The sequence below is a fragment of the Topomyia yanbarensis genome, chromosome 3 (genome assembly GCF_030247195.1).
Source record: "Topomyia yanbarensis strain Yona2022 chromosome 3, ASM3024719v1, whole genome shotgun sequence".
NCBI classification, from domain to species: Eukaryota; Metazoa; Arthropoda; class Insecta; order Diptera; family Culicidae; genus Topomyia; species Topomyia yanbarensis.
Window position 1 is genome coordinate 270214738 of NC_080672.1, and position 27900 is coordinate 270242637.

Genomic DNA, 27900 nt, shown 5'->3' on the forward strand with positions numbered 1-27900 from the left:
CATCAAAAGCGTAAATTTATTGAATACAGTCTAGTGACATGCATAGCTTTAATTTACAATACGTCCTCTTATTAACATTTTGTTGTGACCTATATCAGCACTGTTCTTAAATGGACTATTATACTATTGTTTCGTTATGTTTAAAGTCACAGATCATTTTGCCTTCCCTATTTCAGCTGCTTCACTCACTTCGTAAATAAAAAAAAAACAATTAATTATGCTTGCGGGGCCAATTCAAGCGTTTGTCGGCTTAATTACAACAAAGTGTGAAATGAGTGGTAATAACAATCGTTAGCGTTTGATTTCATTTGTTGATGATATGCACAACCGTTTTCATAACGAATCATTAGCACGAGAGCAGAGGTAGTGGACGATAGACCATTGGAAAGCTTATTTTCCCAGTCCGGCAAGTTTGTACACCGGATCGTGAAAATTGGTCCCTCGGTACAGATCTGGTACGGACGACACCAGGGCTCGTATTCGGTGCGAAGGACGGTAATTCCTATAGAATAATAATGCCAAATATGTTGTTAGTGAAACCTTTGGTTATAATATTTTGTTACCGAATAGCGTGCAGAAACGCCGCACTTCCTGCAGGTTTGGGGTAATCTTCGATAAATTCTGAAATATGTGAACATGTAAGCTCCAAGCTTAATTATTGCAGAAGAATTTTGGAATGGATTTTACCTACCTTTCCGAAGATTCGAAATCATGTTCTGACCCTCCAAGAGTTTTACTTGGTCGTGAGATAAATTCTTGGACTCCAACGATTCAAGGTTATGTTTCAGGTGTTGAAAAAAGTCGCCCAAGTTAGTGAGAGCTCCTGAAAGAATCAAAATTATCTGATAAACGAGAGCTACCCTCTAGCGAACGGAACATTGTAACATCGTGCAAGGACTAAATATACACTTGTACATCTTAAACATCATTATATCATAAATCAATCAAAATTTGCATGCTGCCAGTGTGCAAATGCTTTCAACAGGTGGAAACACATCGTAGACCATGTTATTAATCATGTGATGCGTTGATTAAAAAATTAGATCACGGATAGCCATTATTAGATTTCCTAAGCTGAAGCACATACTGCAGCATTCAAACTCCTTCTCGCATAGGCACAGCAGAAACGCAGCTGAGCTCGCGCTACAAACAACGTGATTCATGATACACGTGATGGTGATGGATTTTCTTCTAAAGGGATGCACCTCTTTCTGTATACACATTAGGGTGGGACAAAAAATAGATTCCAGCTCCGAGCATCTTTTTGGGTACCATTTGGGTCCTAGAACATCTGTGCAAATTCTTAGCTTGATCCCTGAAACTATATTTTTGCGCCCACTGTTCAAAGTTTACATGGGATTTTATATGGGAAAATTAACTTTCACAAAATAATTCCTCCAGGAGTCGCCCATTGCTTCCTAAAAATAAACCGTTATGTGGCTTTTGTAGGAAATTTAACACAGAAACAAAGTCTCGAAAACTACGAAATGATCTGACGCTTAAGAAAAAAGTTATTAAGCTGAAACCAATTGATGCTCTGACGATTGATAAAATATTCATTTTTTCTAGCACCACTGTTGTTGGTTGTCCAATTGTATGCAATTGTGTTTTGATATTCTCTTAATATGTCTAAATCATTTTCCCATACTGTTTGGCCACTTCGCAAGAGTTTTGAGGGATAAATTGAGTCTTCTTTTGTATATAAAAAGAGAAAATTAAAAATTTTGTATATAATTCGACCATCAGCAGCAGTGATGCTATGAAAAGTAAAATTTTCATCATTCTTCAGGGCATCAATCGGTTTTTGCTTAATAACTTTTTCAACAAGCATCAGATTGTTTTGCAGTCTTCTAGATTTTATTTCCATGATAGATTTCCTATAAAAATCAGATATCCATTTATTTTTAGGAGGTAACGGGTGACTCTTGGAAGAATTAATTTGCAAAAGACGTTTTCCCCATACGAAATCCCATGTAAACTTTAAACCATGGGCGCAAAAATATAGTTTCACCGATCGAACTAAAAATTTGCAGAGTTATTCTGGGAGCTAAATGGTACCCAAAAAGTTACTCGGAGCGAAATTTTATTTTTTTCATATAACCATGTCCCACTCTAATACACATATTACGTGCAGCACCAATTAACACTTGGTTTCTAAGGATACAGCCTACGCTAAATGGTGGTGGCCGTTAAAGCGCAGAGCAGGAGTTTCAGTATTATCAATCAATCAATCAATCTAGATACGAGCATATTAACAAAATCTATTGTAAGCAGATGATTGGTGAGCAGCTAATTTGCATACCAATTTTCTAACGGTGAGATGTTGCATCTCAGTACATTAAGTGTCATATTAGCAACTAGATCGATTGATGATGAACTGGCTACCAGCTTTTCATATTCAATCAATAGAATACATATGGTTACTGTCAGCAGTTACGGAGGGGTGTACCCCATTAGGCATAAATACGTTAGGCATAAAGACGTTTGGCATAATGGACGTTAGGCATAATATACGTTAGGCATAATGGACGTTAGGCATAAATTATCATGTTGAAGTATCCTATACGAGAATAACTTTTTGGTGGTGACAGCCTCGGGTGGTAAGAGCGCAAATGTTTGAATTTTTTGATATTGTAGAATTACTCTGGAAGCTGATAGAACTCGATCAACATTTTATTCTATTATAAATACATCAAAAAAGCTTAACTCAAATAAAAGATGCAAAACGAATGCACATCGAATGAACGAATAAACAAATTGCACATCTCTAAAATGGGCTTAATACTCTTGTTTATAAGCGATCTATTTTGTATTAAGCCATGAAGAACGCACAGCAACCCCTTCATGCCCATAATTTTTGTAATCAACAACGTTTTTAAACTGCTAAAACTTTTGATTCAGGCAGAATTCATTTAAAAAAAAATAAGTAAGACCTGTAACTGGTACTATTAGCACTAAGAACTAAAGTTATTGCTATTAGTTTGATATAACTCTGCTGGAGCAGTACTACCAGAGATATTTATAATTAGCGTTGATAAATGAAATTTTGATATACCTTCATTATTTTCCATTATTGTTGAAAACTGATAAAACGTATCAATTTGGACCGTCTTCGACTATTTTTCCTAGCATATAGAATATTGAAAGTTTTCTAAGAGAATTGTGTTGAGCACCGGAAGGTAAATATTGAGCAGCTTCCAGTGCTGCGAAAGAAGCATCGTTCAAAGTGGGTTTTTCGTGTTTCTTGAACTCTATGAACACTAGAAAAAAGTTGGGCATGTAAGGGTTAACTTAGATTAGTTTTCCATGCATGCAAGATGAAATTGTCCAAGAAGAACAGCTCAAAAAAGAATGATTGATGCATTTTATTATTCATTCCACGAATATACGAATATTGCTGGTTCTATATTGATTGTCTCCCATATTCTTAAGCACAATGATTGTATTCTGAAGGCCATCACAAATAGAACTACGGAAACTCTTTGATATGAGAGAAAGTTTAATCCTGTACTGTGACGAGTTACCGAAACGAAAAAGGTATCGTCACAAACGTTGAATCCGTAGCCTAATGTTGATCCTGTACATGACACTGCCTGTTTCCATAGGATCCAAAGCTTAATGTCTGTTAATTATTTTGTTTTTTTTTATATTTGGATGCAACTGTATTAGTAATAAATCTAAGAGATTTGAAATGTGATTATACCAAAACTGTTGACTTAAATCGAGGGATATTTTCTTCGTCTCGTCTTCATAAAAAATAGATAAAATACGACACTTGCAAGGGTTAAATATCCCGCTAAAGTTATGCAAAGGTATGGTATAGCAAAGCGTCATTTTTTCCAATCTGACAAAAACAAGCGAAATCCCTATAATAACGAAAGCCTTGCGATTTTTTTTATATTTTTGTGAATTATCGTCCATTATGCCTAACGTACATTATGCCAATCGTCCATTATGCCTAACGTATATTATGCCCATCGTCCATTATACCTAACGTCCATTATGCCTAACGTACTTATGCCTATCGTATTTATGCCTAGCGTACTTATGCCTAACGTATTTATGCCAAACGTCGCGCACCTGTTACGAAGTTAGTTTAATACCTGGAGTGGACATTTTTTAATTATTAGTAAATATACAAAACCCCGATGTTCCTCTACTAATGACTTTTCAAATGTTACTAGAATGAAGACAATGCAATATATTGTATGATCCTACGAGTTTTTGGACATATTACGCAGTGCTACAGTGATTTTGTACTTTTCAAGTGCCCTTGTAGAGGTAGTTGATCTCATCAAATCCCCCGCAAAACAATGTTTGTAAAATCTTATATAAGGTAAAGCCCTAATGTTGGCCCCATTAAGAAGGGTGCCACACTAGTCTATCAATTACGCAGCCTACGTAGCTTGACGGTAACCCTACCCCCCTTGTCCTCGTAAAAAATAAAAAAATGAATAAAAATACGATGTTAGTTAGATGAAACGGGTAAGGTTGTCGTGACATCAGGTCCACCCCTATTCCCTTTAAAAAAGCTACGTAGCATGACATGACCCCTACCCTCTGTCGTCACACATCATCACAAAATACAAAACTCCCCCGTCCCCCACATAATGCTACGTCATTTATGGATGGCCCTTAATTGGCATCAGTATCCTTGCTTCGTTCCCAAGAACCAATTTAATATCAAAAATGTCCTGAGAATGGGGAAATACTTCTGTTTGAGCCCCCCGAAAATTTGAATCGAATGCTCCTATTTTCGCACTACCATTTGAGCCAATGCGTTGAACAAAGATGGCAGACGCTGCTCTAATGAACGGCTTCAAATGGGTATGGCAATAATAGGGCGAAAATAGTCTCCACACCTTACATAGGCGGCGCCAGCTGGCTGTCAAAAGGGGGGCAGACCTCCCTGACAAAATAGTGTCGAAGTTGAAAACTTATTTTTAACGTCTTTGAACAAAATCACACCATCCCACAGTGGTCCCAAAGAGCAAAAACCTATTTTAATCCACCTAGCGGTGCAATTGTGCCTTTCTCAATCATGAATCACGAGAATGTGTGCGTTGTTTATATTCATTAAAAGAGTTCGAGTTCTAAAATTTTGAAAAAAAAAACAGCCACGGTAATATTGAACTGAAAAAAGGTGCGAAATTGGCAAAGTCCCAAAAAGTCGATCTTTACAAAAAAAAATTTTTTTCGAGATAACATAAAATCTCGACGTTTCATGCATTTTAAAGATGTTTGGCATCAAAAATACGAATTCGATTTCTGAAATTTCATGGGGTCCCCCCTTTGAAAAAAAAAATTGAGTTCTGGCTTATATGGGAATTTCATATGTGACCGGACGATTTAGTCTATATTTCCGGACCCATATAAGCGATCCGTACGAAATTTTATAGACATCTGTGGGGATATTATAGCTATCATTTGGAACTAAGTTTGTGAAAATCGGCCCAACCATTTCAGGGAAACTGATGTGAGTTCGTAAATTTTGAAAGATGGCCGCTTTTCCCGGGCACTTCCGGAACCGTCTATGGTGGTCAATGTAGTCAACGAAAGTTTGGTTGGCCGTCGGTGACCTAGAACAGCAAATTTAAGTTGTTTGAGAGACATTTTAGCGAAATTTTTACCTTTTTTGCTTTCATCGGAGTATCGCACAGTGATCACCTTCCATACAAAAGTCGGACAAAACCTCAAAAGTGGCCCGAATTTGATGAAAACTTCACATTAGGGTAATTTTGTGACGCTGAATTCATATTTGATGTTTATTTTTTGTTTTTTAAATCCTCAAAATTTTGGCACTTAGGGTGGTTCGAAAATTCAACATTTACGAATATAAAGTGCACTATTTTCGAAAATTCGTTTTCAAAAAATTAGGTTCGGTGAATTTTTTAGCAGAATACACATTTTTTCAATTGTTGATAATGACAAGACACATCTATAAATTATATTGCGAACCATGAGTAGTCAAAGGCTACCATGCGTCTCCTTCAGACGTATCATGAAATATCACCCTTTTTCATACCTCGGGGCAGAAAGGGGCAAAACAAGATATTCATTTTCGAAAAGAAGACTAATTTTCAAATATAATGAACAACAAGCGATCTTTCCGAACCGTTTCAAAAAAAAGTACAGCCACTTTGAACATTATAACTTTAAACTATTGCTCGATTTATTATTTGTTTTTCATGTCTGAGCGAGAAGAAAGGCTTGTATCGACTAAATCGAATGGCAGCTATAAATCCAGCGAATAACCTTTCAAATGAAATCAGTTTGACCCCAATCGGAATCTTAGCTAAAAAGATATATTCATTTGAATAACTTCGGTTTGAAAAGAGTTTTCCTCAGAATTCATCATCTATTTCACCTTAGAAGTTATGTAAAAAATTGAACTCTCGTCTTCGGGACTTAATATTTTGAGAAGACTCTATTCAACCTGTTAAGAAGCAGAGAAAAATGTTAAATCACGAAAAATCTAAAATAAAATTTTGAGGTTTTGTCCGGCTAGGCGACACTGTGTATCGGTTTGAATCACAATTTGCTATGTGATCGCACGCCACAACCTGTAACTCCGGAACCGGAAGTCGGATCGAGATGAAATTAAATAGCCATTTACGGGGACGCAATACCTTTCATTTGAGGCCAAGTTTAGTCGAATCGGTCTAGCCATCTCCGAGAAACCGATGTGACTGTTATTCTGAATTTAGATACTTCCGCCGGGGCTTCCGGAACCGAGGATGGTGGCCAATGTGGCCAAATAGACTTTGAATGGATGTTAGTGACCTAATACTACAAATCGAAGCAGTTGTGGTCATATTTTGGAAAATTTTTCACCTTTATACATTCATTGCAGAATTTATTAAAATCGACATTTTCTGCGTGTTCGTACTTATCACCCTGTAATTCCGGAACCGGAAGTCGGATCCATTAGGAATTCAATAGCAGCCTATGGGAACGTTGCACCTTTCATTTGAGACTAAGTTTGTCAAAATCGGTTCAGCCATCTCTGAGAAAAATGAGTGACATTTTTGGTCACATACACACACACATACACACACATACATACATACACACATACATACACACACACAGACATTTGCCGAACTCGACGAACTGAATCGAATGCTATATGTCACTCGGCCCTCCGGGCCTCCGTTAAAAAGTCGCTTTTCAGAGCAATTGCAATACCTTTCTATTGAGAAAGGCAAAAAGGTGAAAAATCGGCAAAGTCCCAAAAAGTCGATTTCCAAAAAAAATTTCGTGATAACATAAAATTTCGACGTTTCATGCATTTTAAAGATGTTTGGCATCAAAAATACGAATTCGATTTCTGAAATTTCATGGGGTCCCCCCCCTTGAAAAAAATTTTGAGTTCCGGCTTATATGGGAATTTCATGTGTGACCGGACCGTTCAGTCTATATTTCCGGAACCATACAAGCGGTCTGTGCGAAATGTTACAGACATCTGTGGGGATAATATAGCTATCATTTGAGACTAAGTTTGTGAAAATCGGCCCAACCATTTCCGAGAAACTGATATGAGTTTGCTAGTTATGAAAGATGGCCGCTTTTCCCGGGCACTTCCGGAACCGTCTATGGTGGTCAATGTAGTCAACGAAAGTTTGTTTGGCCGTCGGTGACCTAGAACTGCAAAGTTAAGTTATTTGAGAGACATTTTAGCGAAATTTTTACCTTTTTTGCTTCCATCGGGGTATCGGTTTGAATCACAATTTGCTATGTGATCGCACGCCACAACCCGTAACTCCGGAACCGGAAACCGGTTGGGGATAAAATTCAATAGCCATTTACGGGGACGCAATACCTTTCATTTGAGGTCAAGTTTAGTCGAATCGGTCTAGCCATCTCCGAGAAACCGATGTGACTGTTACTCTGAATTTGGATACTTCCGCCGGGGCTTCCGGAACCGATGATGGTGGCCAATGTGACCAAAGAGACTTTGAATGGCTGTTAATGACCTAGTACTACAAATCGAAGCAGTTGTGGTCACATTTTGGAAAAATTTTCACCATTATACATTCATTGCAGAATTTCTTAAAATCGACGTTTTCTGCGTGATCGTACTCATCACCCTGTAATTCCGGAACCGGAAGTCGGATCCATTAGAAATTCAATAGCAGCCTATGGGAACGTTGCACCTTTCATTTGGGACTAAGTTTGTAAAAATCGGTTCATCCATCTCTGAGAAAAGTGAGTGAGATTGTGTTCGCGTACACACACACAGACGCACATACACACACACATACATACACACACATACATACACACACAGACATTTGCCGAACTCGACGAACTGAATCGAATGGTATATGTCACTCGGCCCTCCGGGCCTCCGTTAAAAAGTCGGTTTTCAGAGCAATTGCAATACCTTTCTATTGAGAAAGGCAAAAAGGGTTTTTTTTAGATTATGTCAAAACTGTTGACTTTAGCAATGTAGTATCTTTGGGAAAGTTTCTTGGAATAGAACTCCTCTTCTTTCCGTCTTATCGAATTGATGAGTAATCCCCCAAATAGTGAGTTACGGAATTTATTTTCATCAATAATTCAGATAGACAACTACTTACTTCGACAAAGTATTAGAGAGACTTATTTCAACCACTTTATCTGAAGACTTCAACTCTCTATCTTTTAAGTTTTTTGAGAAAAAAAACCTTATGATGTTTTTAAGGGGTCTGTCACAAATAATGCCGCATATCTCAAAAAGCTTTACAGATAGAGAGTTGAAGTCTTCAGATAAAATAGGATCTTTGGGACCACTGTGCATCCATGAATGCTATCACTATTTTTTCTCTACAAATTTTCATGGAGTCCATTTCACCATTGATCCTTTTTTACTACCAATAGTTCGTGGTGATTTTTGTGTTGTTTCTATTGATCAATCTAAAGGGTTGGATCTTTTATCGATGCAAACTTAAAAAGTATTTTCAGTAGTGTCTCGATTGTATTATTTCCCGAGCAAAGCCAAATATCAACATTACAGAAAAAACGAAATAACCTTTTGATATTAGCTTCAAATTCGAATGTTAATTTGATTTCATGTTGTTGCCATTTCATTGCCGAATAGGATATATTTAGGATTTGTCATTTATCTGCACTTATTTGTATATTTATTGTAAACATCAAATTAAATACTTGCTTTGTTATCAACAAGCAATTTCAACAACTCAATGAATTTGCAATTTAGTTTTACTGACTGCACTAACAGATATTGTGACCCAACAAAACATATCAATTCTGCTTTTTTGAATATCATTGAATATGTACAGTAAATAAGGCACACAAATTTCTTCCTTGTGTGACTGCTGATTTGTTGCTAAACTGAGAAGAAATGCGAAGATCTACACGCAAACGAAAAACTATTCGTATTTTTGATGCCAAACATCTTTAAAATGCATGAAACGTCGAGATTTTATGTTATCTCGAATTTTTTTTTATGAAGATCGACTTTTTGGGACTTTGCCGATTTCACTCCTTTTTTCAATTCAGTATTACCGTGGTTGTTTTTTTCTTTTGCAAAATTTTAGAACTCGAATAATGATTTCTTTTCTTGTATATAGTTGTCGTCATGTATAATAAACTTGTAATGTATACATATACAATTAAAAGCTTTTAATAAATATTAGCAACTAAAAGAATCTCGTGTTCATGATTAAGAAAGGCACAATTGCACCGCTAGGTGGATTAAAAAACGTTTTTCACTTTACGTTAAAGAATTAAATGCTTCCACATTAAAAGAGAAATGCAACAAGTTTTATGTTTCGAACTTTTTGCAGAGATGCAGTCGAGTGTATATATTCAAATTAAAGTAAAACAAGGAATATATCAAAGAAATTTAAAATAAAAAGAACATCGAAAATGCGCCTATACATGTACAGATCCCCTCACCATCGCAGGCTTATATTCAAAACAGGCATGCAAGTGCACTTCAAAACACTTAAAACTAAAATAATAAAAGAATCTCACCGTACCGTAAAACTCACCAATACTGATCGATGGTGCGAAACGTTCCTTGCCCGTGGTAAAACCCTGAGATCGCCTGGCCATACTAGATCTTAACGCAGCCGCACGCTTCTTTCCATTGTCATTGAATTCACCACTCGCAACAGGCGGCTCCTCTCCGGGGAGTTTGCCCTTGTATTGGGCCAAAAATTCAAGCACGGTTCTAAGGTCATTATCGAAAGACGCCAACTCATTGACATCGTCGCTTGCCGGAAGATTCATACCCGTCAGTAATCCCAACTGCCAGTCGTTATCGATTCCAGAAACCTCCGGCTGATCTTCTTGTGATACAACAATCGCGGGAAGCACCTGCTTACTCCGCTGTCGTTGTCTTAGCTTCGCTAGAAAATTTATTTCCGGCACTGTTAACCCCTTCCTATTTTCGCGATTAGTACTCGCATCACCCTCTCCATCCGCGCTTCTATGCTCGTGGTACTCCGGGGGTGTTCGCGAATGGCCCCCAACGTCATCTGAATTACTATCGGAATTAGAGTTCACGTCATAAAATTCGCCGCCTGAAACTAAAACACACAGGAAAGAAACTTGAATCATTGAATAAAGCACTTTTTTGCTTTTGGGTGTGTATGCATTCTTGATGATTTGGCTTGGGACAAAATGTTATATCCTCTTTTCGATACATCGTACACAGTGCATCATGCAGTGAGTAGGTTTCGTGGAAAAACTAGTTTGGTAGCGTATAGAATGTAGCCGAAATTTTTCGTTTATAGCTTGGTTTGTTTGATCAGTAATTGGGACAGTAATTTGACAGACTTGACCGGCGTGGATCATGAGCGATGTTAATTGTACAGGAACATCGCACAGTTGAAAACTGAAAACAGCGCCAACTAGCCCCGGTCTCTCCAACCTCTAATAGTAAATATATCGCCACAGGTTGATTGTTCGGACTATGTCACAAGTGGTTTTTAATTATGCGGGTAGGTGTAACAATTCATGTTGTGACAAGCCAATCGATGCTTGCCTATTCAATTTTAATACTCAAGCCCACTGTCTGTCATGTAAATAATGTTCGTAAAAACCCTATCGCTGAGTAGCAAAACTATAATTACTACAACAGACCTTAGCCGTCTATAAACGTATATAAGTTTAGGCGTATGCCAATCCACTCACTCCAACTGATAGAAGGTTACACTGAAAGAATATATTCGTAAATCGCTAGGAATTAGTTTCGTACAGACAATTTTCATAAAATGAATCGTTCGTAGTTCTATTGAAAACCATTTTTACGAGTTTTTCGTGAAAACCACGAAACGACTTTCGTTGGCTTATTACGAAACAGCTTCGTTTGGCAAACGAATTGTTCGCGGTTATATACGAATATCTTTATAATATTTACGAGCATCATTCGTCAAACCGTCGTCGTTATTGTTGCTATACGTCAGCTAATTGTTGATCATAACGACGGTCTCGGTCTGACTTTTTAGTAGCCGTATCCGTGTCCGCCAGTTTCAGGAAGATTTTCTGAACCTCTTTCGCTTCCAGTTGATCCAGAATCCGGAGCAGTACGGATTCAGTTGAGCCATCGCGAACTGCTCGTTAGTTTTGTATGAATTAGTTTTAGTTTTTCTCTGCCGGAGCAATGTCAAAATAATATGCTATTTAATACGAAAACTTCTCTTAGACGAACGAAATGAATTCGTGCGACCAACGAGATTGTTCGTAATATACACAAACGTTTAATAAAATAAACAAAACATTTCGTTTCATTCACAAAAAATATTGTCGTTTTCAATGACAACATTCGTGCAATGTACACTGAATAAGTATAATTTACGAAAACTTTCGTTTATCAAGCGACCATTTCTTCATACCACAATAAAATCGATTTTGCCAGATCTGTTCTTTTAATTAAAAAAATCGGTGTTGTCAAACATCGATCCCAAAAGATCGAATGCAAAAATAAGGGGATAATAAATACGAAAACTTTTCTAAGATGAACGAAATGAGTTCGTGCGACTAACGAAGTCGTTCGTAATATACGCTAACATTTATTGAAATAAACGAATCATTTCGTTTTATTCACGAAAAATAATGTCGTTATCAACGATAACATTCGTGCCATGTACACTAGATAAGTAAAATTTACTAACACTTTTGTTCATCAAGCGTCCATTTCTTCACACCATAATCTTTCTAGTCCTCAATAACGATGAGCAGGTTGAAATAGAATCGAATTTTGCTAGACCGATCCCTTTAATTAATAAAAAATCGGTGGTGTCAAACATTGATTCTAAAAGATCGAATGCGATCAACGAAATCGTTTGTAATATACATAAACGTTTACTAAAATAAACGAAACATTTCGTTTCATTCACGACAAATAAAGTCGTTATTAACGATAACATTCCTGCAATGTACAGTAAATATGTAAAATTTACCAAAACTTTCATTCATCAAGCGGCCATTACTTCACACAACAATTTTTCTAGTCCGCAATAGAGGTGGACAGGCCAAAATAAAATCGATTTTGCTAAATAGATCCTTTTAGTTAGTTAAAAAACATCGATCCTAAAATATCGATTGAAAAAATAATATGCTAATGAATATGAAAACTTTCCTAAGATGAACGTAATAAATTCGTGAGAGCAATGAAATCGTTCAAAATATACATAAACGTTTATTAGAATAAACGAAACAATTCGTTTCATTCACGAAAATAATGTCGTTATCAACGATAACGTTCGTGCAATTTAAACTATATAAGTAAATAAGTAAACTTTCGTTCATCAAGCAGCCATTTCTTCGTACCACAATAAAATCGATTTGGCCACATCGATTTTTTTAAATCAATAAAAAACTGAAAACAATAAAAGTATAATAAATACGAAAACTTTTCTAAGATAAACGAAATGAATTCGTGCGACCAACAAAATCGTTCGTAATATACACGTTTATTAAAATAAACAAAACATTTCGTTTCAAAATATTCGTGCAGTGTACACTAAATGTGTAAAAATTTCGAAAGCTTTCGTTCACCAAGCAACCAATGTCACCTCTGTTTCTCAGAGATGGCTGTACCGATTTGCACTTAGTCTCAAATGAAAGGTACAACCTTTCCATCGGCTGCCATTGAATTTTTTATTGATTGGACTTCCGGTTCCGTAGTTACGGGTTGAAGAGTGCGACCACACAGCAAATTCCCATATAAACTGAAATGAAAAATTCTCAAAGGGGGAGTACGGGAAAATTCTAAAGTCGAATTTGCATTTTTGATGACAAATGATTTTAAAATGCATGAAACGTTGAGATTTGATGAAATCTAGAAAAAAAATTTCCACAACCACGGGTCGTTGCGATGTCCAAATATCGACAAAAACGTACTTCTTGAAAGGTTATTTGTTTTTTTGGCCGATCTGGCCGATGCACAATGGCGTAACTAGACTAAATTCCTGGCCAAAATTATTTTGCGCGTTTTTATATGTCAAATAGTAGTAAAAGGTTATTTCTTACAGTTTTGGACAATATACGAATAAATAATCGTATACAGTGTTGGGAAATTATCAAAAAATCAAAAATCGGTAACGCATAAAATTACTACTGATTCTCTTACTCGATATTTATTATCAGCAAAATCACGGATGAGTTTAGCAATACAATGAAAATGTGAAATTCATTACGCCTTCTTCGATCTCATCATCGTGATAAGTTTTTCTTTCACCCGTACTCATAAAATCAACTAAAGAGAAAATCAATCTCACCAATTATCAATGATGTATGATATTGATGATTTTATTATGCGCATAAACTGCTATATCAGTTTCGTCTGCCATTTTGCAGTAGCTGCGATTGAACAACTAGAGCTGAATATAACGGGAGATGCGGGAAGTTAATTAGAACCCAACACATTTGTTTAGGGGGAAAATGTTCTCGTATGCAGCTAACCAAAATATTAATTTAACGTTATAGTACAAATAGTACATGTCCCTATACTATTAAACATGTTTGAGTGCTAGGATTTTAGTTGACCAACAGGGCTTACATCGTTATAGCCGAAGCCGCCAAAACACTAGAAACCCGGAAACTTCACACGGTTTCTCTGCTTTAGGGAGTTTGAGTGAGTGTAACACCGACTACACCAGTGTAGTGGATTGTCAAAAACGAAAATGCCATTAGCTGTGTCTTCTACTAATAGAGCCTACAAAATACGATGAGAACGTTTAGCCAGAGACAGATCATCCAAAGGTGAGAAAAATTGTTCACGATTTTTCAATAAAATTTCTTCTACTCAAATGTGTAGCAATCACGTGATGATTTTATTTTGGTTACCGTTGCGTGAACAGTTATGGGTGACAACGGGCACATCAAATTGAAAACGAGAATATTAGATCAACATCGCTCTCTGTATATCAAGTTATAAGGTTTGTGACGTCAGGTGGTAATAATGAAAACGATTATCATCGATGATTTTTTTCGACGGTGATCATTGATTTTTAATTTTTTGATTATGATTATGACAACACTGATCGTATATATCGTATTAATCCTTCTAGCAGTGTAATGCTGAGCCAAAATATAAAAGAATCATGGCCAATTTTTTTAAAAAGATTCAAATTGTAAACAAAATTTCCTAATGCCGTGAATACAGATGTTTGTTACTGATCAACATAAAAATCTGTATCAACTTTCTAATTAATAGACTAAGCACAAAAAAGCATTGACATACAGTATTCAAATTCACAACAGATACAATCTGAACGAATGATGACTCACCTACTATTTCATTTGAGGCTCAGTTGGTAAAAATAGGTTAGCCATCTGCATGAAAACAATGTGAACATTTCATTAGCATGTAAACATATTCTGATTCCTGAAACATATGTGTATGTGTATAAGGATACACACATACATACACACACAAAGATATGTTTCGATCTCGACGTACCAACTAAATGGTATATCATACCGGCTTGAACCTTCGTTCGAACCGATCACAAATCTTGATAGCTCCTGGTTTACCTAGAGTTTTTCAACAGCAACAGTCTTTCTCAAGGCTACCTAAATTTTCGCTCGATCAGTCTTTCTTAAAACTACCTACTTTTTCTACTCAATCAGCCTTTTTCAAGACTAAAACATTTTTCAAGAACAATTCAGCCTAAAGAAATATTTAATTCTTCCAACATGCCTGGGTCCTCCCAAAACGGCCGTGTGCCAAAAATTAAAGCTAAACGGAAAAGGGTATCTTCTCCACCCGAAAATTCAATTGACTGCAGCAACTCATTAGATGTTTTATCCGAATGTGAAGCGGATGAAATTTCTAAATTTTCTCGCATTGCGCATAATGCCAATGAGAAGAAAATGCAATCACCTCCGCCTATAACAGTGATGATCTCCGACTTCAAAGCCTTTCGAACTGAGCTTTCGGCGTTCTTTCCGGACATGTCTCTTTTCAGATTGGCCGAAGAGGAGAATGTCGAGTTACAGCGGAAGAATTGATTGGCCACAAACGACTACTCCAGTATCTTACGGAGAAGTTATATACATTTTATTCATATGATTTCAAGATAGCTAAACCATTCAAGGCTGTCTTGAAAAGGCTACCACAAGGTCAAAGTTTGGATGAAATATCCAACGAATTGAAAAATTTACTTGCCTTTTCTCCTTCACAAGTTATTCTTATGAAGAGAAAGGCTAGCGGCGAGAACACGCCAGTACGCTCTGGAATTCTCCAGGAGCTTTATTTAACTCATTTTAACCGTAATGAGGTTAATAATTTGAAAGTATTTCAAAAAGCACGCCTTATGTTCCACGTGCGAGTAAAGTGGGAACATTATAGACGACATGGGGGCAGAATTCAAAATCCGACCCAGTGTCGTAGATGCCAAGGCTTTGGGCACGGCACAAAAAATTGTCATTTGGATTCCAAATGTATGATCTGTGGTGATAAATTGCACACGAAAGATACTTATCCGGTGAAAAAAACCACAAAAAGTTTCAAATGCGCTAATTGTAGCGAAAATCATAAATCGAATTTCTGGGATTGTCCTGTTCGAGAAAAAATTATAGATTCTCGTTCTAGACAACAAAAACAACAAATAAAAAATGTACCTGCTTCTTCAGGTACACTTCAAGAAAACACGTCCAAACGTGTTAACCCGATTCAAAATAGATTAGGAATCAGAATATATTGGCTCAAATGGCACGTTCCCCGTACATAGTCGGGGATTTGTGCCTCAGTGGCAGGTAACAAGGCCAAATAACGGCTACCGTTACCACGCCTACAAACTCGTTTGCACCCAACGCTTCCTTTAGTCCAATGGATCTAGGTAGCGTAACGGAGGAAAAATTGAAATACCTGCAAGACTCTATGTTACCTATGAAGATTGCTATGTTAAATTCTACCTCCATGTTTGAAGCTATTTATGCGGGGTGGGCATTTGCTGACAAAATTGTAATGAAATTAAAGTTTAACAATGACTTTAAATAATCATTTAAATTTATTAAATTGAAATGCCCGTTCATTAAAATCGTGCGAAGATAAATTTTTCAACTTCTTGAGGATACATAATCTGCATATAGCTGTTGTGACCGAAACTTTTTTAAAACCAAATATTAAATTGAAGAGTAACTCTAATTTTGTTATTCATCTATTTGATCGAATTGTTAGATTCGGCGCAGGAATCGCAATAGCGGTTAATCGCAGGATCAAACATTCCGTTACGCCGTCTTTTGACACCAAGGTGATCGAGAGTTTGGGTGTCGAAGTTGAAACTGATCTTGGTATCATTTTTAATGCTGCAGCCTATTTGCCTTTTCAGTGCACTGGCGAGCAAATTAATTTCTTAAAGGAGACTTACAAACTTACAAGAAATCGGTCGAAATTCTTCATAATCGGTGATTTTAACGCTAAACACTGTGCCTGGAATAATGCTCAAAGCAATTACAACGGTAAACTACTTTTTAATGATTGCTCTGCTGGTTATTATTCAATTTTGTTCCCGAATGGTCCTACGTGCTATTCGTCTGTAAGAAATCCATCAACAATTGATATGGTTTTGACAGATCCAAGTCACCTTTATAACGAATTGATTACACATGATGACTTTGATTCACTTTCTCAAGAAGCTGTTTCCAATCCCATTAGCTCAGTGTTTAATTATCACAAAGCGAATTGGAAAATAATACAAAACTTATATTGAGAATAATTTTAATCATGACCATGATTTACAAAATAAAGCTGACATTGATACGGCATTACAAAATTTAAGTAATTCTATAGTTGATGCTAGAAATTTATCAGTACCAAGAACACAGAAAAAATTTAATACTCCTATTATTGACGACGATCTTCAACTTCTGGAAATTTTCTAAGGTTCTTAAGAAACCTCAGAAACCAATTCCAGCTTTGAAGGAAGGTGGCCACATACTTCTTACAAACGAAGAAAAAGCTCAAAAACTTGCTCAGCAGTTTGAAAGCGTCCATCATTTTAATCTTAAAGTTGTGAGTCCTATTGAAACCGAAATCTTACAAAAATATGAAAACGTTTCAAATCAAGTATTGTCTCTAGAAGAGATTGTTGAAACAAACTATGATGAGATCAGATCCATCGTGAAAAAGTTAAAAAATATGAAATCTCCATGTTATGATGGAATTTTCAACATTCTTCTTAAAAACCTTCCCGAAATCACCGTGAGATACTTGGTCAAAGAACCTTAAACCGGGGTGACATTGATTACTTTTCAAAGTAATCATTACATATTTTTAGACGCAACGCATTTTTTTCGAGTTCAATATTTTTAAACCATGTACTGTTGTATGGAGAACAAGATTGGATGGTTTTACCTAAAATTTTCCTTTTACAGCTATTTTTTCAAACATGATTTCAAGCTGAAGTCCGTTTTCGTGTTACGGGGTCACTTTGATAACCTGCATGTTCACCCACATTAACACAGAAAAAAAATATTTTGGAATTTTAAGTCTATTTTCATGCACATATCTGGAGCATGAATATAAATGTAAAATTAAGTTCCACAACAAATACACATGACTTGTCGTGCTTTCTTCAACGAATTTTATTATAATTTTACATGTGAATTGAAAATTACAGTTTCTGTAAACGGAAAACCAATGCACTTCAATGTATTTTTACTCGAATACTACTGTAAAATGAATGACATGTATTATTACGCGAATGAAAGTGTAAAATTGTATGCTGTTTGATGGTTCAATTGATTTTAACGTAATCATGAACCGTCATAGGTGGCCAATGTGGTCAAAGCTGCTTTGATTGATCATTAGTAATCCAGACCCGCAAACTAGAGTAATGTTACATCAATTTTAATATGTTTTACATCATTTGAACATCATGGTGGTACCAGTTTATATGGGAATTTGCTGTGTGCCCGCACTCTTCAACCCGTAACTCCAGAACCGGAAGTCGGATCAACTAAAAATTCAATAGCAGCTTATGGGAGCGTTATACCTTTCAGATGAAACTAAGTTTGCGAAAATCGGTTCAGCCATCTCTGAGAAAATTGTGTGAGTTTAAATGACACACACACATACACACACACACACACATACACACACACATACATACACACACAGTCATTTGCCGATCTCGACGAACTGAATCGAATGGTGTATGGCACTCGGCCCTCCGGGCCTCGGTTAAAAAGTCGATTTTTACAGTGATTGCATAGCCTTTCTTTATATGAGAAAGGCAAAAACGAGAAGCAAAATAAATGACACCAAGTAAGTAAAAAGAAAGTCATTATAAACTCGTCCAAATGAAACTTCTTGAGTACTAGTACAGGGTTATTTTTGAAAATATACTTTTCTATTGCATCGGACTACTCAAATTTTTTGGTGGTTTGTAAAAAGACAGTTTCCTCCATAACATGACAAACCTTTTCCCATTCCTATTTATATTAAAAAAGTGATCTTAATTAATAAGTACACTTAAGGGGGTGGAAGCAAAAGAGAGGCTTTTTTATGATTTTTTGGAAAGAGAACGAAAATTCCTAGCTATTTGCAAATGTATGTATGTTTGTGCACAAATTTGAAAAGCTAAAATAAGACATTTCCTTAAAAAAAACTTCGCACTATGATGGAGTTATGGACTATTTAATTTCTGTAATACCCAATTTGTAGGAAAAGCTCATCTCGTCTTTCTGGTTGAAATCACAGCAAAAATTTCCGATTTGCATATTTGATTTTCCGTAACTTTTCTCCGCGATTTTCTAGAAATTATGTAGCTTTGGTATACTTTTTTGAGTTTAACGTGCCACAGAAATGGTGTTAATATTGTTTGTTAGAATATTAATATTAAAAAAGCTATACGGAGGTTGTTGTGATATATTCTTCGATTTATCTATTGATGTAAGTAATGGTTATATGTGTAGCGGGTTTATAAAGATTAGAAATTTTCATTATTTTTCCAAGTTGGAAAAATAATGAAAATTTCTAATCTTTATAAACCCGCTACACATATAACCATTACTTACATCAATAGATAAATCGAAGAATATATCACAACCAAGATTTTATTAAGGTAGGATGAAAAAAACATTTTCTACAATATGTATGTGAAATTGAAAATTATGAATATCGATATTGCAAATCACGTTGCCGCTGACATCGAAATTAGCGTAAGTGCTCCTGGTCCCAAGTATCGTCTTAAATCATAATACCACAGTTTTTTTTACTCTAGGTGGTTGTTTATCGTCGATGACCGAAAAAATTATTAAATTTTAACATTGTTTTTAATGAAAAAAATTCAATTATTTTTAGGCCAAAAAAGGAAAAAAAATATCTCACAATTGTTCACATAGAACAATTTTTCATGCTTTTCAAAATAAATGCTATGCGAAGTAATTTGGTTCACTAGTTAATTTTCCAAGCCACTTTGAAAAAAAAACCTGTTTTAATCCACCTAGTGGTGCAGTTGGGCCTTTCTCTTTTATTCAATGACTTGATATGTTCAATATAATTGTGGAAATGTCTATTACATTCTTATTACACTTGGAACATATGAGGGCACGACTGCCACGAACCTTTTGAGCAACATGTCGATGATGACACACTTGGAATTTTTTCAACATTTCTTTAGTAACGGCATTTAATTAGCAAGGGACTGGAAGGTGCGAAATATTTTTCAATAGTACTCAAAGGAGACCAAGGAGTTGATGGCAGAAAATTTAGAAAAGCGTGGAGTAGGGTCATATGACCAAGCTTAGAGGTTCCCGGTGACTTTAACCTTTTGTCTACTACCGCAGGAGTAAGGATATTTTGGCATTTGAAAATGCGAATTACCTGAGTCTGTGACATGTCATAAAAAAGAGCATAAAGTAGCTTTGTACTTTATTCTGTCGGAACCGACAAAAAGTTAAATCACGGAAAACTTCCACACTAAGCATTTGCAACGTTGAAACTCATTGAATGAGCTAGTTTTTGCCCTCACTACTTGCCTGCCGGGATGATTATTTGATCGGCAATTGTTTTTGCATCAGCAGTTGTGTCGTATGGTCACTGTGTGCTGATTGAACACGGTGTTGACAGCTTTCACCCAAAGCTGCTGGATGGATCCCCATCATGGTACATTTTTTCCTTTTTTTTAACGACTATGAGTGAATCAATTTTCCTTTTTTATGTTGTAACGACATTTAATAAGCAAGGAACTGGAAGGTGTGAAATATTTTTCAATCTTTTTTCCACATTTTCATTTTTACATGTTAACGACATTCAATTAGCCAGAGATTACTGGGTAAGGAAAGTTATGAAAATTAGAGCCATAGTACTCAAGTGAGAGCAAGGATGTGAAGTAAACAGATCGGAAAACAAGAAGTGGCAGGGTCATTAGAACAGGCTTAATATCGTACGGGCTTAATCTTTGTCTTCTGTTAATGAGGGTCGAGCTTAGGCAATATAACTACGAATTACCCGAGTTCACTAACATGTGTTTTGGTATCGATAGACGTGTCCACCTTTATCGTGACAACCGACAAAATATTTTTCAATATTAAGAGCCATAGTACTCAAGGGAGAGCAAGGAGTTGAAGGAAGAAAATTTAGAAAAGCGTGGAGTGGGGTCATATGAGCAACATTTAAAATTTAAGTAAATAGATGTGAGGGTGACCTAATTGGTGAAGATGGAGTCAGTCATCACCGAATAACCAATGTGCCTTTAAACCTGAAATATGTCCAGAGCCCGGGACTTCCGGAAATGTCGATAGTGCACAATATATTCTAAGAATTTTTAATTTGCCTTCGGTAAGCTGACCAACTTTGTCGAAAAAATCCGTACACCATGCGAACAATCTACCTGAGTGTGGTGAACGATCACGCTTCGTTGCTGCAAGGTATCCGGATTTTTTCGTCAGAGTTAGTCAGCTTAGCCATCGGTAATTTGGGCCTGCAAATCGAAATAATTTGATATTTATTTGGTATATTTTTAACCTTTGAAGTATTAACATTGTACCGGTTTATAGGGAAAATTTCTATGTATGTTATTTGATGAGAAATAGATGTGACATTATTTTAAAACTTGGCAAGTTCCACGGGGGAATCCAAACTACTTTGATTGGTCTTTAGTGTTCTTCTAGATCCGCTAATCCAAGGAATGTTACATGCGGTTTTATTATGTATTGCATCATTTCATGATGGGGCAAGTTTACATGAGAAATTGCTATGTGGCCGTACTCTTCAACCCGTAACTCCGGAATCGAAAGTAGGATCAAGTAAAAATTTAATAGCAGCTTATGGTTAGTACCGTTCATTTGAAACTAAGTGTGTGCAAATCGTTTCATCCATCACTGAGACTGAGTGGCATTATTTGAATCACACGCTTTAAAGTGTGTTTAAATATTATTTCATTATAGATCTGCAAAAACAGGTCAAGGCGCAAAAGTTCTATTGATTTGAGATGCATACTATGCATTTCTGTGAACGTGGTGGATATTTGAATCTTTCTTTTTTTTCTAAATAAAACACTTAATTGGAGAAATAACTTATTTCCTACATGATTCTATCAATGAGCCACAATTTATTTTTTGTTGCACTACTCTTGAGAAATACCTAAATCTAAAAATACCTGGACCAGCTGCCCAATGTATTAGGAAAAGATTTGAGATTTAAAATGGCTTATTTGCTTCTTTTATAAAATGGCAGTTCAGTAAAGAAAAAAAAGTAAACAGAAAAAAATCGAATATGATTTTGAATTATTCGGGTAGTTTGAAACATACAAAGCGCATCAATTTGAAAAAAGAAGGTTTACAAATGGTAGACGTGTGGACAAAAATTATTTTACGAAGGTTGCAATCGGTTGACACGAGGAGGTATTTATGGAACATTGTCGTCATGTCTATTCCAATCAATGTACCTTCAATTCACATATTAACATTATAAAACGAACGATACCATTGTACGATTTTGAGATTATTAGAATTGTTTTAAATTGATGAAAGTTTCTATGAAAATTCTGCTAGTTAACTTGAATGCTTAATGCTACAGCATTTGCGAAGTTAAAGGTAGATGAAGCACTATCTCTGACAGACGATATTAAGCTAAGAAAGTAAGAATGTCAATAGATTCCATCATCCAATGTAAAAGTTGTAGTGAAAATAAAAATTACACTACGTTGAAATCTTATCCGCCAAAACCGAATTGACGATAATGCAATAGGATAGTTTATTTATGCTCTCATTTGTATTCGTGTGTATTTTATCGGTGTAAGGTGAACTATTCCGACCTTTTCGATATTAAATTTGAGTTCAGCGACTCCAAACTCACTAAAAATATATTGTTATGGAACAAAATTGTCTAAAAATCTATGGTAGATGAAGGGAATACTAGTCAAAATGGCGAGGGGGGTATGTATGGATGGGTGGTGTAACGGGATGGGGGGAGGACGCGGTTGGTGGAGGATGCAACACCCAACGGCATATTATACTCTCCATTGGTTCAGTCATCACCGAAGAAACAATGTGACTTTAATTCTAGAATGAGGCCAGAATCCGAGAGTTCCGGAATTGTCGATAGTGGACAATACATTCAAGTAATCTTTGATTAGTCGTCAGTGATCTAGACTTGCAAAGAGAAGTAATTTGATGTCCATTTCAATGGATTTTTAACTTTTGAAGTATTACGATTTTAGGTTCATATGTGAAATATATCGCTACAGTAACTCACCTGTATCTCCGAAACCAAATGTCAGATATGAATGAAAATCAATGGCAATCCATGGGAGTATTGTATCTTTTATTTGAAATCAAGTTGTAAGAATCGGTGTGACATTAACTTAGGAACTTGGAAAGTACCCTCGGGCATCAAGAACCGTCATAGGTGGCCAATGTGGTCAAAGCTGCTTTGAATGATCATTAGTGATCTAGACCCGCAAACCCAAGTAATTTTGGCCTTTTTTAAATTGGTATTACACCATTCAGACATCATGGTGGTACCAGTTTATATGGGGATTTGCTGTGTGACCGCACTCTTCGACCTGTAACTCCGGAATCAGAAGTCCGATCGACAAAAAATTCAATAGCAGTTTATGGTAGCGTTATACCGTACCGACTAAGTTTGAGTAATTTGGTTCAGGCATCGCGGAGAAAAATGAGTGAGTTTAGAAAATACATACACATACATACATAAATTTGCTGATCTCGGCGAACTGAGTCGAATAGTATATCAGACTTGGCCCTTGAAAATTTGGGAAAAATATTCTCAAGTCTTATATCCATCGATTAAAACAAAAAATGACTCTTTGAAATGTCTTGAGGGAGTGCACCCCTTAAAAGGATACAGCACTGTAGAGCACGAAAAATAGGCACATTTCCGACATTTTACACAAAATTATCAAGTATTTTCAACACGAGATGGTGACTGGACAGCATTTTCGCGCAAGCGTGTTCTTTGGGGAAGGGTGCACGGTCGGAAATATATATCCCATAATTTCTGACCTCAAGCCAAAAATAAAAGTTTTTTCGATTCCTTAGAATGATAGAAACCGACATACGTAGAATTTTTTCTATATCTTGATTTTTCGTGAAATGGCACACTTTTTAATAATAAAACGCTTAAAATGTCATGAAAATTGACACAAAATTGCATATTTAAAAAAAATCGGCAATAAATAAATCATATGTACGTCACAGCAATTTTGAATATACTGTGCAAATTTTAGAACGATAAAAAAGCATTTGTTCGAGTTATATTTCCGATCACCGCAAAAAATCGGGTTTCGAGAAAAACGCAGATAAAGTTTTCAGTACACTCAGGGTGTACATAAGAGGCGTTGCAGCAAAATTGAAAATTTCAACATTTATATGTTACTAGCTAATACCCATCACGCGTTGCTGCGACTTTCGACGAAATAGGAGGAAAACACTATTTGTTCCGAAGCACCATCTGGCGGGCAGATAATCCCCAACCAAAGGCACACAAACATGCTCCATAACAAATGCTTACTATGCATAAATTTTTACGGCAATCCGTTAAGCCGTTTAGTGGTCCATAAATCATATACATACAAACATTGACATTGAATATAGATAGATAATAAATAGGTAGATAGATAAATAGATTGCCGCCCGTATCCCTTTTAAGGCTCTAATGCACATTTTAGGCAAATGAAAAAAAACGATTTATTTTTATATTTTACGGTCGTGTAACCCCGTTAAACAACTTTTTAATAATAAGAGTGTGAATATGACAAAGTGATTATGTAAATATTATGAAGCACTTATGAAAATTTTTAATTGACGGAGTTATGGCCTTCGCTCTACAACGTAGTTTTTTCGTCGCTTGTGGTAAATGCGAATCACTCATCTGAAGAATATGGAGCTAAAACAAACGTTAATTGTAAGCATTCATTAGTGATTTACCCGATCAGAAACACATAACAAAATGATTCCAAAATTATATCTCGCGTTGATATTTGTTATAATTTTCTGTTATTTTAACTACTAACGAAACCTAATTTATAACAAAATATGTTACGAAAATTGTGTTCTGTTATAATCTTGTTATTTCATTCTGATCGGGTAACGATTTATCGCAAGAAAATGATTCAATATTGGTGGCAATTTTTCCTAAAAATTAGGTATTAAAAGCTTTCTAATTTGTTTTTTTTTTTGGCATCATGATTAGTAATAACTGTGCAAACCAAAATCTGTTATTCAATCACTATTGTGAGTCCAACGGCATTCGAAATATGTTGCTGACTGTGGGGTCACTTTTAGAAAAAGTCGACATCGAAATAATTGCGTTGAGGTAGCGTGTTATCAAGAGCTGCAATTTCTGTTCTGGTTCTCAGATCGCCATGGAAATTTGAATAAACGCTATTAAAGATATATAGATACTTTGAATATACGCAATATTTTTTTTTAGATTTTTTGTCCCGCCTCAGCCTATAGCCCCTTAAGGGTGAAGGGAAGGGGTGGGGAGTTAAGGGTTTCAGCGCCAAAAAAAAACATTATATTGCGATTTTTTTAGAACTTGGCGTGAAGCGAATTGATCAAAACTTTTGTAGATTATGTATGTATGTGTATCATTTCAATAACATGCTGTAATTTTTCCATGCAAAAGTATCGACAAACGACTCGGTGATGAATCTTTTTGTAGAAAGTCTCTGGAAATTACACGATTTGCGGTGTTAACTATGATTCTGGTGAGACACAGATTGCTTGTGATTTTTTTTTTCGATCCACAAAGTAACTATTTTGTATATTTTTTAAACTATTGCTCATAACAAAATGAAATGTCAATATTATGAGCAATTTTTTTAATGAACCAATCCAATTTTGATTTCGCAATGCCAAATTCTTCCGAAAAATTAGATCTTCCATCGGACTTGTAATTTCGTCTAATTTGGCTGCACCGTTTGAGAAATTTTGACTCCTCTTCAATAATTTTTTCTCAAGCAGTGTTCCAAAAATGAAATCCACAGTTCATAGAATTCTAATGTGGTATATGCAAAAATTATGAATCCGCCAAGAACACCATTTCGATTCGTCGTTATACTTAACAGTTATGTGTCCAACAAAAAACACCTTTAACAGGCCAACGAGGGTACCCGGGTACCCACAAATTGAAATGCACATAACTATGGCTTCCTTAAACCGATTTGGACACTTTTAGATATTTTGGATTCAGGAACTAGTCCACTTTTTGATTCTGTACAATAGAACTGGAATAATTGATCTGGTTTTTGGTAATCCGGATTTTCCGGAGTAATGTTCCCGTACTAAGATATGATTTGTAAATTTTAATAATGTACTAGCAATATGAGTATCAAAATTCTTCAAATTGTCTCGGAAGTCTGTTTTTTATTTTTACGGGACCCTAAGGCAATTTGAAAAATAGAATTGGAATCGAATGTCCACTCACGGCCCCACGGGAACCTGCTCCGGAATGTCCGTTCCGGGGTCAAATCACCAAATGGTTCCAAAACCACGAGATAAAGCCTACTGATGCAATTCCAAGAATTTTGATACCCATATTGCTAGTATTCCATTGAATGAAGTAACCCGATTCATTTTTACCAAGTCCAAAAGTGGATGAGTTCCTGAATCCAAAACGGCCAAAAGCATCGAAATCGGTTGAATATTACCTTAGGAACGGACATTTTAGTTTTGTGGGTACCCGGGTACCCACATCGGCCTGTTACGTAGTAAAAAAATTCAGGAGCCCCTCCTCACTCCCACCCTTACTATATCAACAATATTATTAACCCAAAAGCTTGACTTAGTGAACTTATAAGATGTCACAAAGTTTCAATTTCCAGCTATGGATAAAACATAGGAATTTAATTAATTGAAACTTAAAAAGGTACCCGGGTACCGCGTCGGACACACAACGGTTAATAGATCTTGGCTCTTTTATCAAAATACCTTGAGTTTTTAACCACAACTCTTTTTCAAAACTATCTAAAAGTAGGTATAACTAATTTCATTATTTTTAAACGTCGATCCGCAGCATTTCTGGAAGAACCTAGAAATGTTCAAATAATATTTCGGTAGGGTAACTTACTGTTGAAATCGAATGATGTATTTGTTTAAACTATTCAAATACACTATTTCGTAGATTCACTAGTCTTGAAACACACTGATTTAGGTAAAAAACGGGTAGTTTAGAAAAAGTCTGTTTTAGTTGAAAAAATACTAACAAGTTTATTTCTACATTCGGACATAGCACGTGCTATGTCCGAATCGAAGCAGTGTTTAAACATAATTCTTATTTTTTGGAAATACAGCTACTAAAATCATTGTATACTGATCATGTGTTAAAGCCTTGAACAGATAATATTTCCAAGGTTTATTTCGCATCGCGCGGGATAAGATTTTATCGATTGATCTATACATTGCTGATAACTAGTTACCCAAACTATTACATAAAATATAACAGCTATCACTACCAAACTATGTCCACAATTGTGTCCGTTTCAATTAATTTTTAAGTATCCATTCAACGGCTATTTCACATGGCTTTACAAAAATCTGTTCAAAATTAGCTTTTCATCGCGTTCTTTGACGATAGAATTCGTCGTGTAGTACTAGCCTTGTGAGTGTGCAGTTCGCTGGCAATCAGCTACAAAGTGTTAATGTTCGGATCAAACGTCATCAACAAACACTGAATATTTCTCGAAAACCGTTGCATTTAAATGCCTTTTTACCTTTTATATAGATTAGTATTATTAGCAACCATAGAACTCGAAATTCCTTTATTGTGTGACTCATATCGGTTTTGTAAATAAGCAGGCAATACGTAAAATTTATTGCATTTTATCCACTTGGCTTTTCACAACACAATTTTTGCACTCGTAGAACAACTTTCTAACACACAGTGGACATTTCAGCTGAGAAGTCCTTTGAGCAATTTACAGTTTCAATCAATTGGCCACTTCCACCAGTCACGTTTCCACTTGTTGA

At 35.9% G+C, this 27900-nt stretch overlaps 1 protein-coding gene across 2 annotated transcripts; it reads right to left on the bottom strand.

Annotated features, from left to right (window-relative positions):
- LOC131691742 (uncharacterized) lies at window positions 1-27900 on the bottom strand. 2 transcript variants are annotated; one of them, XM_058978367.1, is made up of 5 exons: window positions 27645-27900; window positions 9999-10538; window positions 692-823; window positions 564-621; window positions 1-502 (listed from the first exon to the last, which is right to left on the bottom strand). In XM_058978367.1, the coding sequence occupies exons 1-5, from the start codon at window positions 27706-27708 to the stop codon at window positions 391-393; spliced, it is 906 nt and encodes a 301-aa protein (XP_058834350.1). In that variant the 5' UTR covers window positions 27709-27900; the 3' UTR covers window positions 1-390. The 2 variants fall into 2 exon arrangements, with proteins under 2 accessions (XP_058834350.1, XP_058834349.1); XM_058978366.1 differs by having other exon boundaries at window positions 9987-10538.